Here is a 21,075-nt window from a genome sequence, read left to right as displayed (position 1 = left end):
TAACATTCTCACACTGTGCTAGCACCAGAGATCTGCACCTGGAGGAAAGAGAAATCTTGACATGGGTCTTAGCCAAGTAGAAAGCAGATAACATATCTTCCAGGTAAGTACAAGATTACAGTAAGTCTCAATCTGGCTTCTTTATTAGCTGGGATTAAATTTGGCTAAATATGAGGGAAAACCCCAATTGACAGTGACTTAAGCACACAAGGTTTTATTTTCTCAAATAAAAGAGGTAGGGAAATAAGCAGACAGAGCTGGCATGAAGCCCTTTCCAGCTTATGCCTCTGGGATGACCTTGATCCTCAGGTCTAAAAAGGCTGCCAAAGCTCCAGACATCATGATCCGGGCAGCGGCAGACTTCCCAGAAGTTGCACACGGTACTTTCATACGTATCTCACTGAGTAGCATTTGGTCATATATCCACATGCAGCTACAGCAGAGATCAAAGGCTGAAGGAAATATAGCCTTTATTCTGGGAATCCAGAATGTAGAACCGTTTATAAGACAACTCGCCTGATGTCTTCAGAGGTGACAGCTTTAGATTTAAAAAGACTAAAGAAACATACAGGTGAGCCTTGATTGACTCTAGAAATTATTTTTAGGGCAATGGGAAAACTTGGAATATGGACTAAATGTTAGATGATATTAGGAAATCATGGCTGTTTTCTTAGGTAAGATCATAGAGTTATGTTTTCATAGGAACATATCCTCTTTTTTAGCAGATGCAGGCTATGAAGTACTTAGGAGTGAAGTGTCCTGACATCTACCATTTCCTTCAAAATGGTTCATCAAAATACTGTATATAAATAGATTAAAAAGATTGGTAAGAAAAGCATGGAAAAGATAGAAAGAATTAATGAGTCTAGGTGGAGGGGGGTATAGATGTTTGTCACACTATTTCAACTTTTCTTATGTCTAAATGTCTTATAATAAAAATTGGGGGAGAGTAATTCTCTATTTGGTTTGGCTGTTCCACGGTCTTTTTCACATAAGGTTGACTACCTCCTGATGAACAGGAATGCTGTTCCTGTCGGCACTCTGGAGCCAGTCAGTTTAGAGGGTCTGCGGGCAGTGGGTTGAATCCTGAGTCTTAGCCAGGGTGGATCTGAGAGTTTGTGGGTGTGGAGAGAGAAGATGGCATCTTGGCCCTCAACTTCTCCAAGGGTATCCCCTATCACCGAGATTGCAGCACAGCAGCAAGGATCCACAAGTCCCATCACCATCTGAGATAACAAATAGGTAGAAAATGAATCCAAGACATCTTGTATAGCAGAGGGCTCAGTGGTATATCAGGATACTACTGGGTAGAGCAGAGCAAGTGCTAGACTTGAAATTAGGAGACTGTGTCCTCCCTCTGCCATTTCTGCCCATATCCTCTTGGGGCAGGCACTTAGCTTCAGTTTCCTCATCTGTAAAGTGCAGGTCATAACCTCTACCTCACCTACCTCACACAAAGCCGTCTGAAGATCAAAGAAGACACTGTGTGATTTGCTGTAAATTTACCAATGTACAAGATAATTAGAAAGATGACCTTGCTTGTCTGAGAATTATTTCATCCTATTAGGCTGCCATGCAGTTACCACAGACACCAGGACCAAATGAACTTTTCAAAATTCTGCTCATGGTGGTTTAGAAATATCTCCACAAATTCTTTTGACATTCCTCCCTTCAAAAATGGAAACTAATTTCCCTCTCCTTGTACTGATATGTGTGCTGGACTTAGTGTCTTGCTTCTAACATAGAGTTGCCAGGTAAATTACGTTATGCCCAATTAAATTTGGATTTCAGAAAAACAACAATTTTTCGCGGGCCTCTCACTGCCATGGCCTCTCCCGTTGCGGAGCACAGGCTCCGGACGCGCAGGCTCAGCGGCCATGGCTCACGGGCCCAGCCGCTCCGCGGCATGTGGGATCTTCCCAGACCAGGGCACGAACCCGTGTCCCCTGCATCGGCAGGCGGACTCTCAACCACTGCGCCACCAGGGAAGCCCAACAAGTAAATTTTTGTATAAGCATGTCCCAACTATTGCATGGGATGTACTTATACTTAAAAGCATATCCATTGTTTATCTGGAATTCAAATTTAATTGGGTATCCCGTTGTTTTTGTTTGTTTTACTAAAACTGGCAACTCTATTCTAATGAAGCGAATGAAAGTGACATAAGTAATGGTGTATGACCACCAAGACGAGGTCATAAAAGGCATCGGAGCTTCCACCTTGCTGTAGGTCACTGGCTCTGGAAGAAGCTGGGTGCCCTGGCATGAGGACACTCAGGCAGCCCTTCCTGCCAACGGCCAGCACCAGCTCCCAGGCCATCTTAGAAGTGGATGCCCCAGCCCCAGTGAAGCCTTAGATGACTGCAGCCCTGGCCAACCTCCTGGGAGACCCTGAGCCAGAACCACCAACTAATTTGCTCCTGAATTCCTGACCCGACACTGTGTGGAACAGTAAATGATCGTTGTTTCAAGCTGCTATGTTTTGGATCCTCAGGCTCAGCCCTGGCTGGCACTGTGGTCCCTACAGAATGTCCCCCACTTCTACGGGACTCTGAGCTTCGATCACTAGATCCCATTTGACCACCTTATTTCAGACCAATCAAGTGCCCAGGGCAAGTATCTATGAAAGCTTTTTTATAAAAAGTAATTGCACACAGGAAGTCTATATGTTAAAAGAAGATGAACTTTTGAGGGAGAAGAGAAGGGAAAAGGGACTAATAATACTTGTCAGAGGTCCTGTAAGGACCTTTACCTTCATCAGAAGGAGATACTCAGGCCCTGGGGCCCAGTTCCGCTGATTCCCAGCTGCCTGGTTTGGGGAGGTTATTTAATCTCTCAAAGCCCTCATTTTATCTGTGAATACAAGCACAGTAATACCTATTTGCAGGACTTTTTTGATGATTAGAAACATTGAAAATATTGTTTATTAAGAGATTAGGATGTGCTGAGCCATATTGCCCTTAGTATTTAATCCTCAGAACAGCCCTTTGAGATGGGTCTGTCCTTCTCCCCATTTTACACGTTAGGAGACTGAGGCCCACAAAAGCTACATGATGCCCACAGCAGGAGGAAAGACATGCAGGGTCGCCTGAAACAACTGAGAATGGGTGAACCCAGGGAAAGCTACACCCCTTCTGTTGCCCTTCCCTGCGTTTTTTTGTTTTTTTTTTTTTTTTACATTTATTTATTTGGCTGCGTCGGGTCTTAGTTGCGACACGCGGGATCTAGTTACCTGACCAGGGATCGAACCCGGGCCCCCTGCAGTGGGAGTGCAGAGTCTTAGCCACTGGACCACCAGGGAAGTCCCCCTGTGTCTTATTTGAAATCTCTTCTCTCTCTCTCCCAGATACACAAACACACACACACACACACACACAAATGGATGTGGCAATCACACTGGCTGCAGCCCAAAGTGGCTTGCTAAACCCACGATTCCTTTTTTCTTTTTCCACCAAGGAAGAGACATAATGGAAACTATCTCCAGTGAGAAAGTGGAGAAGGAACAAGTTTATTCCAGGGCAGTACTTGAAAATTCCCGCGTGGAGCAGCCTAAGAGGAAAGGGGCCTCTCTTACAAAGTTGTAGAGAAAGTATGAACTGAACAACCCCCTCTAATGGCAACCTGGCGGTAACTATCAACATTTTCAGTGCACGTAACCTTTGCCTGAGCGATACCATTTCTGGGAATCTATTCCACAGAAATTTTACTGGAAGAGCACAAAGATACATAAACCAAGAGACTCGCTGATGTACTGTTTGTGATGTGAAAAACAAACAGTCTGCACGTCTAGCCATAAGCAAATACTGATATACCTGAGCTGCGGAAAACCACAGGGCTGTTAGAAAGAGCAAGGTAGATTGAAGGGACGGACATTGAAAGACTCCATGATTATATGGGGAAAAAAAGCAAGTTGTGAAATAAGATTTAACTTACTATTTAACTAATGTGAATTTACTTATTTAACTAATGTGAAATTGGCAGGGGATGCACACAACACAAAATGCAAGAGTCAATAATGTAAATCATATTAGCAATTCTGCACACTAATCCACCCAACAGTCCTGGGCCTCACGGGGCATTGGCAACCTGGGCCTCCTCCCATGTGTCTCCCAGCATTGCGCTTCTCTGGGCTGAGTGTAGTTTCCAGCGTTAAGAAAAACAGGTACTCCTTACACCACAGGGCCCCTGAACGCAAGCCAACTACTTACGCTGGTGCTCAAGAGAAACAGCAGCCCGTTAAAGCTGTGCTAAAAGACAGATTGTCAGTCTCCAACAGAGAATCTTCCAAAGGGCAACTCTTCCCCTTTCCTTCCCCCTTTCCCTGAACAGTTCAGTCATAAAGCCATTAGCTGGCACAGAGCAAGGTAGGTGCCTGCAGTGGCAGCAAAAGAGGAGCAAGGGGCTCAAAGTAGAAAATCAATCGATACCCACACAGGACAAACAGGGCGCCCACAAAGTGTGTGTGTGCGTAAGCATTTGGTGCGGGGCGTCAGAGTCCTAGCTTACAAGGAAAGTGGCCATGCAGGGGGACAGGCCAGCAAAGAAGTCAGAGCCTAAATGAGGTGAGGGGGATGTCTGCCCCCGGGAGCAGCCTGGAGCAGGTATCGGAGCTGTACAAAGTGAGGACAGTGCCCAAGGGGTAAGGGATGGTGAAAGATGTCAGGACCCAAGCAAGGAAAAAGGATGCCAGCACATGGCAGGGGGTGGAAACCAGAGATTACTTACATATGAGAGGACTGATCAAATAAGAAAATAGAGTAAGTATAGAGGTAGTCAGGGTTTCCACAGTCAGAGAAGAGAGTTACAAATATGGGGAGGGAAGAAACTAGAATTAAACTTATGGTTTGGGATTGGAATTGAAGGTATCAGTCTGAACTCATGGTTTTCAATATAGGGAAATATAGAAATATAGATGTATGTGTACATGTATATTCCCTAGCTCTATCCCTGGTCAGGGCACTAAGATCCTGCAAGCCACACGGTGTGGCCAAAAAAAAAAAAAAATAGTTCTTTGTACTATTCTTGAAACACTTTTATATGTGTGTGTGATAGATTTTTTAAAAAAGACAGAATAGCTATGGGTATGTGCTTGCATATACAAAGAAAACTGACTGGAAAAATCTAGATGGATACAAAAGTTAACTGTGACTACCTCTGATATGTGGGATTGTTTGAGGAGGGAAGGAGGTAGACAACATTTATTTGGGGGCTATACTGTTTAATTCATGAATAGGTATTATTTTCATACTAAGATTCTTTTTTTTAAGAGATCATTACCTCTATTTTTTATTATTTATTTATTTATTTATGGTTGCACCAGGTCTTAGTTGCTGCACGTGGACTCCTTAGTTGCGGCTCCAGGGCTCCGTAGTTGTGGCTCACCAGCTCCTTAGTTGTGGCATGTGGGGTCCTTAGTTGCGGCACGTGGGCTCCTTAGTTGTGGCATGCAAACTCTTAGTTGCAGCATGCATGTGGAATCTAGTTCCCTGACCAGGGATCGAACCTGGGCCCCCTGCATTGGGAGCACAGAGTCTTATCTACTGCACCACAAAGGAAGTCCCTAAGATTCTTTTTTAAGAAACAGGAAAAAGATCTTTGTAAAAGACAGCAGGAGACTGACTGTTGGCTTCTTGGCAGAGGCAGTGGGCAGAGGCTGAGGGCTGAGGCCGAGATTCAACGATGAGACAAGGACATATTACCTCTACAGCAGCCACAGGCCTCTCCACAGAGCTACCAAGAAATTTTAAAATCAAACCTGCACTGAGGTGAAGAGAATAAAGGTAATTTCCTGTTGGCTGCGAAGGCATACTGACATCTACAGCACTTCCCAGCCGAGGTTTTCAACCTCCAATCACCATTTGCTTTTCAGTTTTGAAAAGGTTAGCATTTCTGTTTCTTTAGTTAATGACTAGACCTCTTGAGCCCCTTGTCTAGTGTCTTCAAGCACCTCGAGAACCTGCCTGCCCAATGGCCCACAAGTCACAGATTTTTAAATAAGGGGGATAACAAGCCCATTTTCTGAACTATGTCTCTCCAAAATTGCCATGTTAAAATCCAGACTGGCAGTATCTCAAAATGTGACCTTGTTTGGAGACAGGGCCTTTACAGAAGTAATCAAGTTAAAATGACCAGCATGACCAGTGTCCCTCTGCGCACAGAGGGAAGACCGGGTGCAGACATGGAGAGGATGGCCATCCACAGCCCTATTCTTGCAACTTTTATCTAAGTTTGAAATATTTTCAAAATACAGTTAAAATTTTAAATAATAATAAAGATAGAATGAAAGAGAGTCAAGCTCCTGGGAAGCCCACTACAGATCCCGGGGGAGCAGAGGCCTGGAAGGACCTACAGGATCTGGGCAAGAGGGCTGGGATTTAAATCCAGTTTTTAAATGACTTTATTTTACCGTGATTTTCCCTCCAAATGTCTAATGTCCTTGTAATATTGAAGGATCCTGGGATTTGAATCTAGAAAGAATCATGGATGCAGTTCCTGTCCAACAAGTGGTTGAACAAAGCCTTGCATTGCTTCTGGTGACCCTCATGCTTGGCTTTTACAGTGCAGCCGGTGGAGGGGCCTCTGTGGTTTGGGGATGTGGTCTCCTCTCTCCATCAGCCACAAAGGCTCACTTGATTTAGCGGGACGGTTCCAGATCAGGCTTCCCACCGACCCATCCTCACCTCCGATGATCTGCTCCAATGGCATCTGTGACTCTGGTAAAACCCTGCTCCCTGGAGAAAGAAAACAAAGCAATTTCAGCAAATGGTAAAGGAAAGGCCTGGCTCTTACTGGAAGCCCACGCTCAACCAGGCTCTATCTCGTCCGTAACTGCACCTGCCTCGCTCTCCCAAACGCATGCTCATGCCCTGTACAGTGTCTTCACCCTGGAATCTACCCAGGTCTTCAGGCCAGGGAGGGAATCAATTTTAAGTACCGACAGCTCCTGACATCAAGCCAGTGTTACTGAATGCCACCAGAACTCCTCGGGCCTATAAACACCATTGCCTTGGAAGTTAATCTTAAATTCCTTGGCACTGTTAGACCTTTGTCAAAAGAGCAACAGGGTAAGCTTCCCCTGCGTTTGGGGTGTACCCCTCAAATGCATTTTCAATGAAGAATAAAGACTGATGAATAGCATCCCCTTGATTTGAGTCATTCTGAGTTGATACCACATTAACTTTGCCTGGTTCAAGCCACAGGTGGCCCCACTCACTTCAAAAGGGCCTCCAGCTCCCGCTTGACTCTGCCCACCAGGGGCGGCCCCCGGTAGGTGAGGGCTGTGTACAGCTGCACCAGGGAGGCCCCCGCCCGGATCTTCTCCAGCGCGTCCTGCCCGCTGCTGACACCGCCAACCCCGATGATGGGAACTCTGCCTGCAGAGGAGCACACAGCACACTGTGAGGAAGGCTGGGTGACAGGAGAGCCAGGAGCTGTTTGGCTGCAGCCCCAGCCCCCTGCTGAGTGCAGCAGTTCAGGAACCCCGATACCATCACAGACCCGGCGCCTGAGCCACACGTAGATCTGAAGACAGGGACACCAAATTCTTGCCTTGGGTGAGTGCATACATCTCCCTGATGGTTTGCGTTGATAAATCTCGGAGGGGCTTCCCGCTCAGCCCTCCCATTTCAGAGCGCAGGGCCCCCTGGAGGCTGGCAGGGCGACTCACTGTGGTGTTCGTGACAACCAGTCCATCGATGCCCAACTGCAGTGTGAGACAGAGAAAGAGCCCCTAAGTCAGGGCACGACGGACTTGGAGAAGCTTCCGCGGGGGTCTGAGAGAGCAGCCGGGCTGGGCGCCCACACCTAAGGCCACAGAAGCAAGAGCTAGACCAGGCCTCACTCACTATGCTTTCTGGGCAAGTGTCAGAGTGAGCCTCAACATGATAGTAGCAGCCATCATGTACCAACCACCCGTACAGTTCCCCCAGGACACGGTTTAATCCTTAGAACAACTCAATCTAGAGTGTCCTGTCCAAAGCCTCCAGGTAGTAAGTGGTGGAATCAGGATTTCAACCCCGGACTGCCGGGCTCAGTCTGTGTTTGCACTACTCCCCTATGACACACAAATCCAGGGTTAGACTGGAGAAAGACAGAACACTGCAGTCTGACCAAGACTGAAGGATGCACAGCCTTAAAGCCCTTGCTGAAGGAAGATGAGGGAAGAGGAGGGAAGAGGCAGGAGAAAATGACCCATTCAAACATTTATTGAAACATTTACTTTTTATTTCAGGCATACCTCATTTTATTGCACTTCACTTTATTGTGCTTCACAGGTACTGGTTTTTTTTTTTACAAGTTTCTGGCAACCCTGCACTGTCAGATGATGGTGAGCATATTGTCAGAAATAAAGTTTTTTTTAATCTGGATTATTACACCTCAAATGTTTTAATAAAACAGAAAATAAGAATAAAGTATTTTAAAAAAAAAAAAGAATAAAGTATTTTTTAATTAAGGTATGTACATTTTTTTTAGATGTAATGCTATTGTGCACTGAACAGACAACAGTAGTGTAAACATAACTTTTATATGCACTCGGAAACCAAAAAGTTCATGTGACTTGCTTTATTGCAGTGGTTTGGAACTGAACCCGCAATATCTCCAAGGTCTGCCTGTATACGATAAATTACATCCTGACAGCCCTCCATATAACAGAAAGGAAACCACAAAGACTGCCGTCTGGGCTAACCCAGCTGGCCAGGTGGCCTCTACAGGCAATGAAGGGCGTCCCCCAGGCACCGACACTCACCTCTCTCACCACACTGGCAATATCCTCCTTGTCCTGGGCCGTGAGGTCAGGAGCGATCTTCACCAGCACGGCTGGCTTGTGCACTACCTTCAGGGCATCCCTCTCCTGCAGCACCTAGAGCAACATGGGGCCAGAGATGAGGACCCCCAAGACTGCAGTTGACAGTATGACCGTGACCTGCAGCCGCAGATCAGTGTGTTTTCACACTAGCTGTCAGAATAAAGCACCAGCAATTTCTCCTTTTCAGGAAACACCGCTCTCAATTATGCAAAAGACCCCATCAAGTCAGAGCTGATTCCACTCTCTTGAACCAAGGGATCCCCAAGAGTGAGTCCCTAATGTCATTGGCATTGGCTAATATATCAAGGTTTATTTAGACTTTTGTTCCTAAAAGAGACAGCAAATACTGTCACAAGCACGGTTTAATGAAAAGTCATTCTGTTCATTCATTCAATGTGCTAGATGCTAGGGACAGGGTGGTAAATGAGAGATGTGGTCCCTGCTCTCACGGACCTTGTGGGTTAACAGCAGGGAAACATAACTGAGCGGCTGACTAATACTGAGCACAATCAGTGTTATACCGGGAATCAGAGGGAAGCAAGGGGTCCTAACTGGTCCAGGTCTTAAGGACAACTCCTCGATAGTGGATAGCAACGTTGAAGCTTTGCCCTAGAGGATGAGCAGGTAGGACAGGCTGGTGGAGCGGGGTGTAATTTCCCACCTTGGTCAGCAGGCGGCGCAGCTCGGGCTTTCCCTGAAGGCTCCTCAGCCCAGCTGTGTTGGGACTGGACACATTCACTACCAGGTAGTCAGCCAAGGGGCCCAGGACTCGAACCCCCTCTGCGTAGTCCGAGGCAGCGTCCACCGAGGTCTTATTCTTCCCCAGGTTTATTCCCAGTGGCAACCCATCTGTAAATATCACTGGTCAGGATTTTGTCCCCACTCACCGTTTCCCGTGCAACATTCTGAAGCCATCCTTGACCGAAGAGCCCACGAACAGCCTCACAGGCTTTCCAACTCCAAATGTGACCTTTCCCGCGCCAGCTGACAAACGCGGACCTACGCACGGCGCTGTTGCCTGCGGGCCAAGAACCGAGCCCTCCACCTTCATCTGCGCAGCTGGGTTTGGGCAGCTCCTAGGATGTTTTACCGCTTTGTGCCCTTTTTCTTTTTTAAGGTTTAATGGAAAATGGAGAAATTAGGAGCGCAAATACTAGTGTTTAAAAAGGTAGGGCTCGTAAATGAAATACGACTGAGAAGAGACAGAAGTCAGTAGCATGCCACAGGGGCAGCTGTTTACCCTCAAGGGCTGCTTGTTAGACTTGGGTCACGTGACTGGGTGTGCAGTCATGAAGAAAAAGCAAAATTAAAGGATATGTATAAAATACTGGAAAATATTTTCGATTCTCATGCCTAAAATGTAGAGGCATAACGGTTTTATAATTTCCATTCTCTGAGAAGGGACTCCCCCTTGTAACTAGCGTGACCACACATCCCAGTGCTCCCAGGACAGCCCTGAATACTCCTGTAGCCTGGGCATAATTATTCATGCCTGCATCCCTTCCACTCTCAAAAGTGTTGTCTCAGTTTGCACAGTAAGTAATATGGTCACCTTACTTTAAAATCCAGGGAATTATCACCTGACTTGTGTTTTCGACTTTCAGTGTGTTTCTGAAATGTATTTTTCTATGTGTGAAAGCAAGGGCTTGTCTGTACTTGACTTCTCCTAAGATACTACCTTATCTGCAAAGGCTAAAGTATATACATGGTACCACCTGCTTTTTCCAGCTAACTGGGACATCCAGTTAGCTCACAAAATGTATGTCAGGTCAGGGAGGATCAAAGAACAACATCCAGTACTGCTAACTACCTTCTCACACCTTAAATACAGTCACCTGTTTTATCATCAACTTGAAAGTAAATGAAATTCGTGTCACTCACTTCATGAGTGGAAGGGAGGGGAGGGGTTTAGCATCCAGTTAGACAAATTATATAACAAGGTCTCCAAGCCTCCCAAATCAAGTGAAGATGGTTTGGAAACTGTAATTCTTTTCCACACAGGTAAACCAGCTTAATAGAGAATATCACTTTCATGTAGCCAGTGGATCTTTCATTAGTAGCCATTTGCCCCAAATGACAAGATTTTGGAGTTAGACAAAAATTGCTGAATTACTCTACCCGCAAAGGGCACCACAGCTCTTAACAACTCATGTTGCTTGGTATGATGCTAGCAATAAGCTGTCTTCAAGGCTTCCAGCTGCCGGTGAACACTATGTGCAGAGCTCTGCTATGGGATTTTGTCTCCAACAAATGTCAGCACCACAGTGGGGGCGAGGAACGGGCAAGGGAGAACGGGAGAAAAGTGGTATAAGGGGCACTGTGAACAGTTAAAAGAAGGAAAGGGAGACAAGAAGGCAGGAGAGTATCACAAACCATGAAAGTCCTATCATGACCTTCAAAGCCCACAAGTGGCAAGGTCTGTCTACAGTATAGCAGGGTCTGGTTCTGCCAAAGCCAGGGAATTCCAAACAAGGTCATTTCCTGCTCACCAAATCAGAGATTGCTAACTGCCTCGGCCCTTTCAATCTCGCGTTCAGAAATGAATCCAGTACCGCAGATTTTTCTCATCTCACCACCAGGACATCTAATGAGGCTAAACTCCTGGAAGGAGTTCCAGAAAGGCTCACCAAGGAAGATGGCTGCAACCCCATGCAACCCTAGAGGGCACCTGGGAAGGTACAGTGAGGATGGCATGGTGCCAAGACCACTATGTTCACCCCAAGGGACAGCAAGGCAGAGAGCACCTCCAAGGCAGCCTTCAGAAATGCATGGTGTGGGCTTCCCTGGTGGCACAGTGGTTAAGAATCTGCCTGCTAATGCAGGGGACACCGGTTCGAGCCCTGGTCCAGGAAGATCCCACATGCCGCAGAGCAACTAAGCCCCTGCGCCACGACTACTGAGCCCGCGTGCTGTACCTACTGAAGCCCATGTGCTAGAGCCGGTGCTCCGCAACAAGAGAAGCCACTTTAATGAGAAACCCATGCAATGCAACGAAGAGTAGCCCCTGCTCGCTGCAACTAGAGAAAGCCCTAGTGCAGCAACGAAGACCCAATGCAGACAAAAATAAATTAATGAATTAAAAAAAAATGCATGGTGTTTCCAAATAAGTCATGAAGGATATTTTCCCCAATGCCGGGAGTAGTTATCTCTGAGTAGGGAAGAGTGTGAGTAATTTTAATGTTCTTCTTTATGCTTCCCTGCATTTACTAACACTTCTATAATTAGCATTCATTATTTATAATGGACAAAAGGACAACAGAGCAGGATGTACAAAGATGGCGCCCAAGCCCTGCTCGCATCAACTGCCTATGTGATCACAGAGCAGCCACTCTGCACTGCTTACTTCCAAGCTGTCCCAGTTTGACACAGGTTACATAACGAGGCAGGAACTAAGTGTATCTTTGCTCAGTTGCGAAATTCAGTTAAGAGCTTGGAGGGTGTGATGGAGCCAGGAAAATTCCTCTAGCAGAGGAGCCCTGAGTTCCATACTGTTTTTTCCTATTGTTCAATCATGTTCACTTCACTAGGAATGTTCCTGACTTTCTCCCACAAGTTTCCTTCCAACAACTGAAGAACAGCCCTCTTAGGCAGTCCCCCTTTACCTTCTGTGAGCCTGGCCTGCGTCTGCTGTCTGGCCCGTAACCTGTGTTCCACCACTGAGAGTCCATGACTGTTGAATCCGTATCTGTAGCACAGAAGAGCGTTAGGGAGGAGATAAGGTTAGAGCCCTCAGGCAGAAAGCAAAGACTCTGGAGGGATGGCTCCATGGCCATTTTCAACATATATTTATGATGTAAAAACCAGAGAAAAAAATCAGAGTCAGTTCTTAGACTTCTAAAGTCTATAAACACCCCTGGAAGTCCTAGAGAACTTGCCAGAACACCATCAAATACAAAGGGAAAGATTAAAATTTGCCAACAAGCCACTTAGCCAACTAGCACTGTAAACAGCCCAGACCTTTCTGGACCTGGCCCACTCCTGCTTCCCACCCAACGGGGCCCTCACCACTCTGATGACCCATCTTCCCACCTCCTGCCTGTGCCCCACGAACACGCTTCCTGGAACCCATCCTGCCGCTCCATTCCCCCATCCTTTCTACCTATTAAATCTCCCTCTTCCTGGCCCAAGTCAAATGCACCCTCTCCTCCTTGCATAAAGCTCCGAGCCACAAATGATCCCTCACCTCCTGGCATTCATGGAGTGCTTTGTACCTATCTTTCTCCTAGCTTGGGATGTACGTATATGCTTCAGTTCCCCTACTGGGTTCCAGTCTTCTCGAGGACAAGGGACACATCTCCTCCCTCACCTGCCACTAGACGCTCCGCAAAGGCTGGGCCTCGCCCCTCTTGATCATCTCTACGTCCCCAGCCCCACTGTGGGTTGTTGGCCTAATGGCCATCCCCACTCCCTTCCTCCTTGCCTGTGGAACCCAGCTCCCCTGACATGGGGTGAAAATGCCAATGACTCCTTTCCCAGCCTCGCTGGCAACTCAAGCATGAACTTGAGATGGGGCTTGGTCACTGAGACACAAGGTGATGCCTACCAGGGAGCTTCTGGGAAAATATCTCCCCCCATATCCATACTTCCTTTCCCTTTCTGCTCTCTGATGTCCTCATGCGAGGACGTATGCTTGCAGCTGGGGTAGGCATCTTACAAACGAGAAGGGAAGGCCCACAGAGGTTGGACCAGAGTACTGACGCCACCCTGCCGCTCAACCAACCCTAAAACTGCCTACTTCACCCATAATGAGAAGAAAATAATAACAAATGCCTATTGTTTAAGCCACTTTGTCACTTGCAGCCAAAAACACCTAACAGATACATGTAGTTGTTGACTCATGTTCATTCAGCACCCACCCTGTGCGAGGCAGAGCAGGGAGCCTGGGCACACAAGTGCTTGGAGCTCAGGCCCGGCCCTCTTGTGCCACTTCTCACCCACGGGACTCTGCCAGGCACTGTCTTCCTGGTACCTGCAATTATTTGTGGCAGCCGAATCATCAACAAATATTTTTTGCCTGAACGTTCTGAAGATATTGATCCCAGCCTACAGGGGAAAGGTCAGTAACTCGATGTCTAATGCTGGAAATTTTCCCCCAAACAAGCACGATGATGCAGGACGTGCAGCCAAATAAACCACGTCAGTCTCCCAGGAGGCCCTTCATGATCCCAAAGGTGCCTACCAACGCCCCCAACGAGGCTCTCAAAACTCTGTTACCGAAAAGAAGGAACTTCTTCACTCTCTGGGTTAGCTGTAGAGAAAACTGCCCAGGGCTTACAAAGAGAAGGGCTTTACACGGTCTAGAAGGACCTCTCTTCCTAAAAGCAGCCGTCTATGTTGATTATTAAATTTCCCAGTTACTAAAGGCTGGAGCTGTGCTGTCAGGTGCAAGAGCCACTAGCCATGTGTGGCCACTGAGAGCGAAGCCTGGCCAGTCCAAAGCAAGAGTGCCGTAAGGAAAACATACTGGATTTCGAAGACTTGGTACAAGTGAAAGAAGGGAAACAGCCAGTCATTTTTATATTGCTTAATATTAAAATTATGATAGAGTATATTAAGTATTTCTAATTAAGTAGTATAATGAATAACTGTTACAAATAATAATTAAATAGAATATATTATTAAAGTTAATTGCACCTGTTTCTTTTTGCTATTTTATTGTGGCTACTAGAATATTTTAAATTACATATAGGGCTCATGATATTTCTACTGGACAGAGCTGGGCAAGGACACTGGGGTAACAACGTGGAAAAAGCACGAACTCTAGAGTCAGATAAGCCACCATCCGTTCCCAGGTTCTCCCGCCTCTGATCTCGTGACTGTAGCTACGTCGTGTAGCTCCCTTAACCTCATCGTGTATACACGTTAAACTGACATCATAAAACCTGCTTTTACGCCCGCACAGAGTAGATGCTCAACATGGTTCCAGAACATTCCAAATGACAGAAAAATGTCCACACTGCATGGCAGAAAAAAACACCCCGAGTGTCCTGCTGGGGAGAAGGCTGCTCACCTACCTGTTAATGACGGCTTGGTCCTCAGGGAGGCGGAAGACCCTGGGTCTGGGGTTTCCTTCCTGAGGTTTTGGTGTAACACTGCCTATCTCAACAAAACCAAAGCCCATCTTGTAAAGTCCATCCACAGCTTCCCCGTGCTTGTCAAATCCTGCAGCGATTCCTACTGGATTTCGGAATTTATGGCCCAGGACTCTCACTTCCTAGGGAGAAGGAGACAAAGTCACAGGCACACAAGGCCATGTTGGTGTTTCTCAAAGCGTGGTCCACGGCGCGCCTACATCAGAATCACCTGCTTGTGAAAACAGCAGATCCCAGGGCCCATCCCCGGACTAAGGAATCAGAATCTCTGGGGGAGGGTGGGGAAGAATGGAACTCTGAGGGAACTTGTTTTTAACAGTGCTCTCCAGGTGATTCTGATGCCAGCCAGAGTTTGAGAACCATCGGGCTTTATCATCACTGAGGAGAAAAACTGTTTCCACCATGGGTTGAGCGGGAGACAGGTGGGGCCTTTTCCAATTACGGTGAAGAACTGTACCTTCTTATCCACTATTTAGCCCCTAGATGGTGCTATTCTGAAACAGTCAGGCAGCAAAATCCTTTAATCTTAGTAAGTCAGCCCCCGCTGTGTCCCTCCTCAGCCAGGTGATACCACGGCCCAGCTGTGTCCTCATGACTCCAGTGCTCGACCCAGCAGCACTGATTGCTGGGCCCCAGAACCAGGCTGGGCTGGAAGCAGGTTCTTCCCTGGCAAACATGGGGCGGATTCCTGATTGTTCTCTATGATGAAAGTGACTGGGGCCTAATTACTGTCAGGTCTAGCCTAACTCCTGAGGGACTTAGTATTCACACCCTGATCTAGCCAACAAATCTAGAAGCAAGATAAATACGTTAAAATGTGGGAAAGGAATCGGGATATCGTAAAGTCAGCAGTTGCCAACAGCATCGTCACTGTCAGCTGATATGGCAGGAAACCCTGTGCCAGGACTAGCAAGGACCTCCAAGGGTGGTACCATCTGGCCTTGGAAGGAGGAAGCAAGGCTGCCCCGAGGAGGGGAAGAAGAGATGGCAGTGAGTGTGTGCGTGCAGTGCCTCGGGGACTGGGAGGCTGGGAGGGTGGCTACACTGGGGGCCCTGGGGGCCGTGCTCCAGGACGGGTCTCTCGGCCCCAGCTGCTCAACAGGCTCCCTGGGCAGCCTTCAGTCCTCAGGCCCAGAGGTGACGGTCAAATGGGGCTGGCACCAAACCAGAGCATCTGCGTACAGGTCTCCCCCACTTTTCCGAAGTTCTCTTTATGCCACTTTGCTTTTACGAAAGACCTACGTTTGTACCTGTTTTCTCTAACCAATAGGAATCCAAAGAGGATTTTCACTTTTACAGAAAAAAGTGCCACGTGTGCTCAAAACTGCAGGATGGGAAGTGAAAGGGATTCTAAGACAAAAAGGGAAAATGTAGAGAAGGCCCCTTTGATTGCTAACAGTGACCCTTCCCCAAAGAGGTCTGAGTGTGTCTTCTTCATGTTCACGTCATTCTAATGTTCCCCATTTGGTAAGAAGTCTCCTAAATGGAAACTGTCTGGGCTTGCACGAGGATGTAGATTCTAGGAGGACGTGGATTCTTGCACTTTGTTCGCTGCAGAAACTCCAGCACACAGAAGAGTAAGGGGATACGGTGGGGCCCCTGTGTTGAATGCAGGACGGAATGAGGCTGGGACAGGAGTCGTATGCTTTCCTCAAAGGGCTTGGCTAGACATGCCTACATCACATTAGATGTTAGTGATGCTGGCATGCTTCCCTTTTCAGCAGAGGTGAACACTGAGCTACCCGAGACTTCCGCGAGGCAGGATGGCGGCTAACGGACGGATGCTGAGCCAGACTCCATGGGTTTGATTCCTGGCTCAGCCACTTCCTAGCTGTGTGCATTTGGGTAAGTCACTTAACTACTCTGCACTTCAGCGTTCCTGATCTGTAGATGGGGATGACGGTTTGGGGTGGGGGGCTAATTTGGGACTCTGGTTTTCAAAAGGATCAACCCCAGCTAAATAAATTAGGGAACTTTGACCTTGACCCTCGTGTCTATCGCACAAGGTGTTACAGGAGTACCTACCAGCATGTCAGAGTCTTGAAACGTGGCACGAGGAAGGAGCCCCAGGGAGGTGACGTGAACAGCCAGCCTGTGGGCTGCCTCGGGGTTCAGCAGCCCCTGCAGAGCCGGCATCAAGTGGTCCGCGTAGAAACGTTCATCCCCCGTGGCCGTCAGGTAGGAGGCGAAGAGAAGTCCTCCGCCCCCCAGGATCACCATGGCATCCTGGGCCCGCTTCTGGAAAAAAGAGCCAATGGGGCCCCCTCAAGGCCAGGCTATAGCACCTTCTCTGAGCCCTTTACACGACTCACACACACACAGAGGACATAACATGCAGTGATGTCCGTGGCCTTCCGCTAACGCTGGTCTCCTTGGGTTCTTGCTCACGTATTGCCTCTACAGTCAGAGGCTGTATCTGCACTTCTGCTGACACGCACTCCTCTAGCCCTGAAGGACTCCAGGCCAGGGATTTCAAGAGGGGCAAGGCTTCCCTGGTGGCGCAGTGGTTAAGAATCCACCTGCCAATACAGGGGACATGGGTTCAATCCCTGGTGCGGGAAGATCCCACATGTCGCGGAGCAACTAAGCCCGTGCGCCACAACTACTGAAGCCCGCACGCCTAGAACCCGTGCCCTGCAACAAGAAGCCACCGCAATGAGAAGCCCGCGCACCGCAACGAAGAGTAGCCCCCACTTGCCGCAACTAGAGAAAACCCGCGTGCAGCAACAAAGACCCAACGCAGCCAAAAATAAATAAATTAAATTAAATATTAAAAATTTGAAAAAAATCTTTAAGAGAGGCAGCATTGCCCCCTAGGGACATGTGGTGGGCACCCGGAGGAGAATGTTAATAGATTTAGTGAGCAGGAAGTCAGTAAAGTGAGAACGGTCCCTATCGTGTGTGACTTTTGAACATCCTACTGACATTCACTAGGTAAAAATATCTGTTCATATTATCTGAGCCTAGAAATGCAAACTCTATTTCCCCACATAAACACAATCTCCTGTGTGGTTTTCATCTGTATTGACTTTCCAGGAATGCAATTACCTTGTAGATTGAGGGATGACTATACTGTTTTGCACAGAACATTACCAAGAATCACTCACTGTTTCAGAAAATCCATGTGGAATGGTTCAGTGCTTTGCTTAGATGTTTGACAATAAAACATTCCTGTGGCACTAGAATTTCTAAGTAGAGGCTTAAACACCTGACTCACTACCTAGGTGACTCATGCCCTAATATTTATGGGTTGAAATACATATTATTTTATTATAAATTTACTTCTCCTTTATATTCCAGTTAGGACATTATGTTGACTTTTTAAAATTATATATAGAAAGATTACATTATACATAAATTCCACTTCAGGATAATAAAGAGGGTTGCAAAAAAAATTTTTTTTAAAGGAGCATCAGGTCTTTTTTAAAAATTTTATTAAAGTATCATTGATTTACAATGTTGTGTTAATTTCTGCTGTACAGCAGAATGATTCAGTTATACATGTATATATTCTTTTTCATATTCTTTTCCATTATGGTTTATCACAGGATATTGAATATAGTTCCCTGTGCTATACGGCAGGACCTTGCTGTCTATCCATTCTACATATAATAGTTTGCATCTGCTAGTCCCAAACTCCCAATCTTTCCCTCCCCCACCCCCCTCCCCCTTGGCAACCACAGGTCTGTTCTCTAGAGAGCATCAGGTCTTCTTGGATCAAGCTCAAACATCGCTCATAAGACTTTTCTCTAATTATCACTGCTCAATGCTGAGTTCCTCACTCATTCATTCATTCAATCATTCAGCACATAGTGACTGTGCACTCAAGGATGGGCTACAGACCGAGTCCCTGCCTTTACAAGGAGTACAACCTCAGAAGGAGACAGAAATCAATGATCATGCAAACATATAACTGTGACAAAGCTATGAAGAAAAAAGTGAGAGAAGAACCTAACAATCAAAGAGGTAGAGAAAGGCTTCCTTGACCAAGTGCCTTAAAGCTGATATTCAAAGGATAAATAGAAGTTAATTAGGCGGCAGGGCGGGGCGGTGTAAATACTCTCTCCACTCTTGGCGGCAGAGGAGAATGAGATGCACCCAGGTGATTTGAGTTTCGTTCCCTGAACAAGGAAGTGACCTGATCGGATTTGCCTTCAGGGTCACTCCTAGCCGTCAACATAGATCTAGTATTCATTTTTCTCGCTTCTCCTCCAGGAGACTGTAGGAACGCCCCTTATGTTGATCAACAGATTTCTGAGCGCCGTTACAAAGACCCTGCCCTAAACTTTTATCTAAAAGGGTTGGCACCATGTTTTACTGTAATTTCATTCCAGGTTGGATGCTGCACACACTGCTAGGCGATCCTGTGTTCACTAAGCGCCCTGTGCCTGGCTCAATAAAGGCCCACGTGCGCTGACACAGGTCGGCATCTACTCCGTTTACACGTCCGTTTACACAGTGACCACGTACATGTGTAAATGCACACGCATGATCATTTGCGGGTGTCCCCAAAGACACAAACGTGCCAAAGAGGCCCACCCTCTCGGAGCCGCCTCCCGTCCACACCTCGCCCAGGCTAGCCCTCCCTCCATCCTCCCCCCGCCTGCCTTCCCGCAAGTTCTCTCCTCGCCGCTGCAGGGCCGCACCAGCTGAACTCACTTTGAGCTGTCTCCACGCCATGCTCCTTCCGCCACTGGGCCCGCCTCTGTCTCGTTTCCATTGGAGCAGATGGCGGTGACTTCTCTAGTCTCCGCCCCTCCAGCTGCCGACTCGCCAATCGCTGGGCAAGAGGGTGGGGCGGGGCCCCCTCCGCGGAGGGAAAAGCCCCGCTCCCCTCCGAGAGTCTGATTGAGCGCTCACGCGCGGGCGCGATCTCAGCGTTCCCGCCCACCTTCTGGCGTCTTCGCTGCGCTTTGCGGAGGCTCAGCCGAATCTGGTTGGGTTGCTTAGCAGAGCTTTCCTGCATCCTGCAATCTGGAGAGAAGACTAACTGTATGTTGATTCTTCGATTCTAAGCTACACTCACCAGTTTTTTTGTCATTTAAGTTAAACATGCTATTGATAGTGTTTGTGCTTTAGATAAAGCATGGATTGAGTATATACCGGGCACTAAAAAGGGTTGAAATGATTTACAGTGCTGTGTAAGATACCTGAGTTGACTTTAAAAGAAGATTTCTTGAGCATCAGGTTTCACTTTTTTAAAATGCCTAAAACGTATGTATGTTTGTAAGGATATTGGGAAATTAAGACTGTGAACTTCGAAAAGTGAAAGTGTCCTGCACCCAAACTGTTCCATTGCAGCCCAGACTTGGACTCCTCTGCTCAGAAATCTTCCCCCCAAATTGCAAACTCTTATTTTCTTGGCGTTTGAAACAATTCAGTTTTCTAGTTGCAGTTCCCACTACTGTCCCTCTACCCGCCCCCCCCCCCCCGCCCACAAAGAGAGCATTATTTCTTTCTCTGTATAAATGCCTTCCACCGTCTCACCTCCATGCATTTACTCTCGTGGACGCTTCTGCCAAGATGCCTGTTCCATCTTCCTAGACATGGACACCCTTATATGTTCAAGTGCTGGAAATACATCTTCATCTGAACCTTCACAGATTTAAGCTATACCTCTGTAGTGGAACTTTATTAACTACACGTGTTATGTCTTTTCTCCCCTAATTAGACTGTAAAATGTTTGAAAGTAGGGACGATACTATATTTCATTGTACCAGTCGTTTGATTATTGCATTGGTTTTCAAACTGAGGGATGTGTTCTTGGGGTTTACACTTCAGAGAATTTTTGATTTTGGTGTCCACTTCCACAGTGATTTTTTAAAGTAATGTAAGCGTCATTTGGACCATTTGGATAACCAACTGAACCCTGAAAGCTGCCAGGCAATTTCACTGCCCACATTTATTTGTATTTGTGATCTCATTTTGGTGCCAAGAAAGAGAACTGGCTAAAATACATAGATGATGGATGTGCTACGGGTGAAGATCAAATGACATGCTCTATGAACAAAGGTTATTTATTTATTTTATTTATTTATTTTTGGCTACGTTGGGTCTTCATTGCTGCATGCGGGCTTTCTCTAGTTGCCGTGAGCGGGGGCTACTCTTCGTTGTGGTGCACGGTCTTCTCATTGCGGTGGCTTCTCTTGTTGCGGAGCACGAACTCTAGGCGCGCAGG

The 21,075-nt window shown here is 47.1% G+C and overlaps 1 protein-coding gene across 1 annotated transcript; it reads right to left on the bottom strand.

Moving 5' to 3' along the window:
• Positions 1-3,634: 3,634 nt before the first annotated feature.
• DHODH (dihydroorotate dehydrogenase (quinone)) lies at positions 3,635-19,863 on the bottom strand (the record flags this gene model as incomplete). Its single annotated transcript, XM_082863036.1, is given in 13 exon segments — positions 3,635-6,730; positions 7,213-7,368; positions 7,535-7,701; positions 8,746-8,859; positions 9,467-9,654; positions 12,408-12,490; positions 13,775-13,813; positions 13,815-13,837; positions 13,839-13,848; positions 14,820-15,019; positions 16,923-17,135; positions 17,260-17,345; positions 19,557-19,863. Coding segments are annotated over 13 exon segments (1,641 nt in total). The 3' UTR covers positions 3,635-6,675.
• Positions 19,864-21,075: the final 1,212 nt, after the last annotated feature.

This window comes from Leucopleurus acutus, assembly GCF_964270905.1.
Source record: "Leucopleurus acutus genome assembly, chromosome: 20".
NCBI classification, from domain to species: domain Eukaryota; kingdom Metazoa; phylum Chordata; class Mammalia; order Artiodactyla; family Delphinidae; genus Leucopleurus; species Leucopleurus acutus.
The sequence above is the reverse complement of the archived record's forward strand: the minus strand, read 5'-3'. Positions and strand labels throughout refer to the sequence as shown.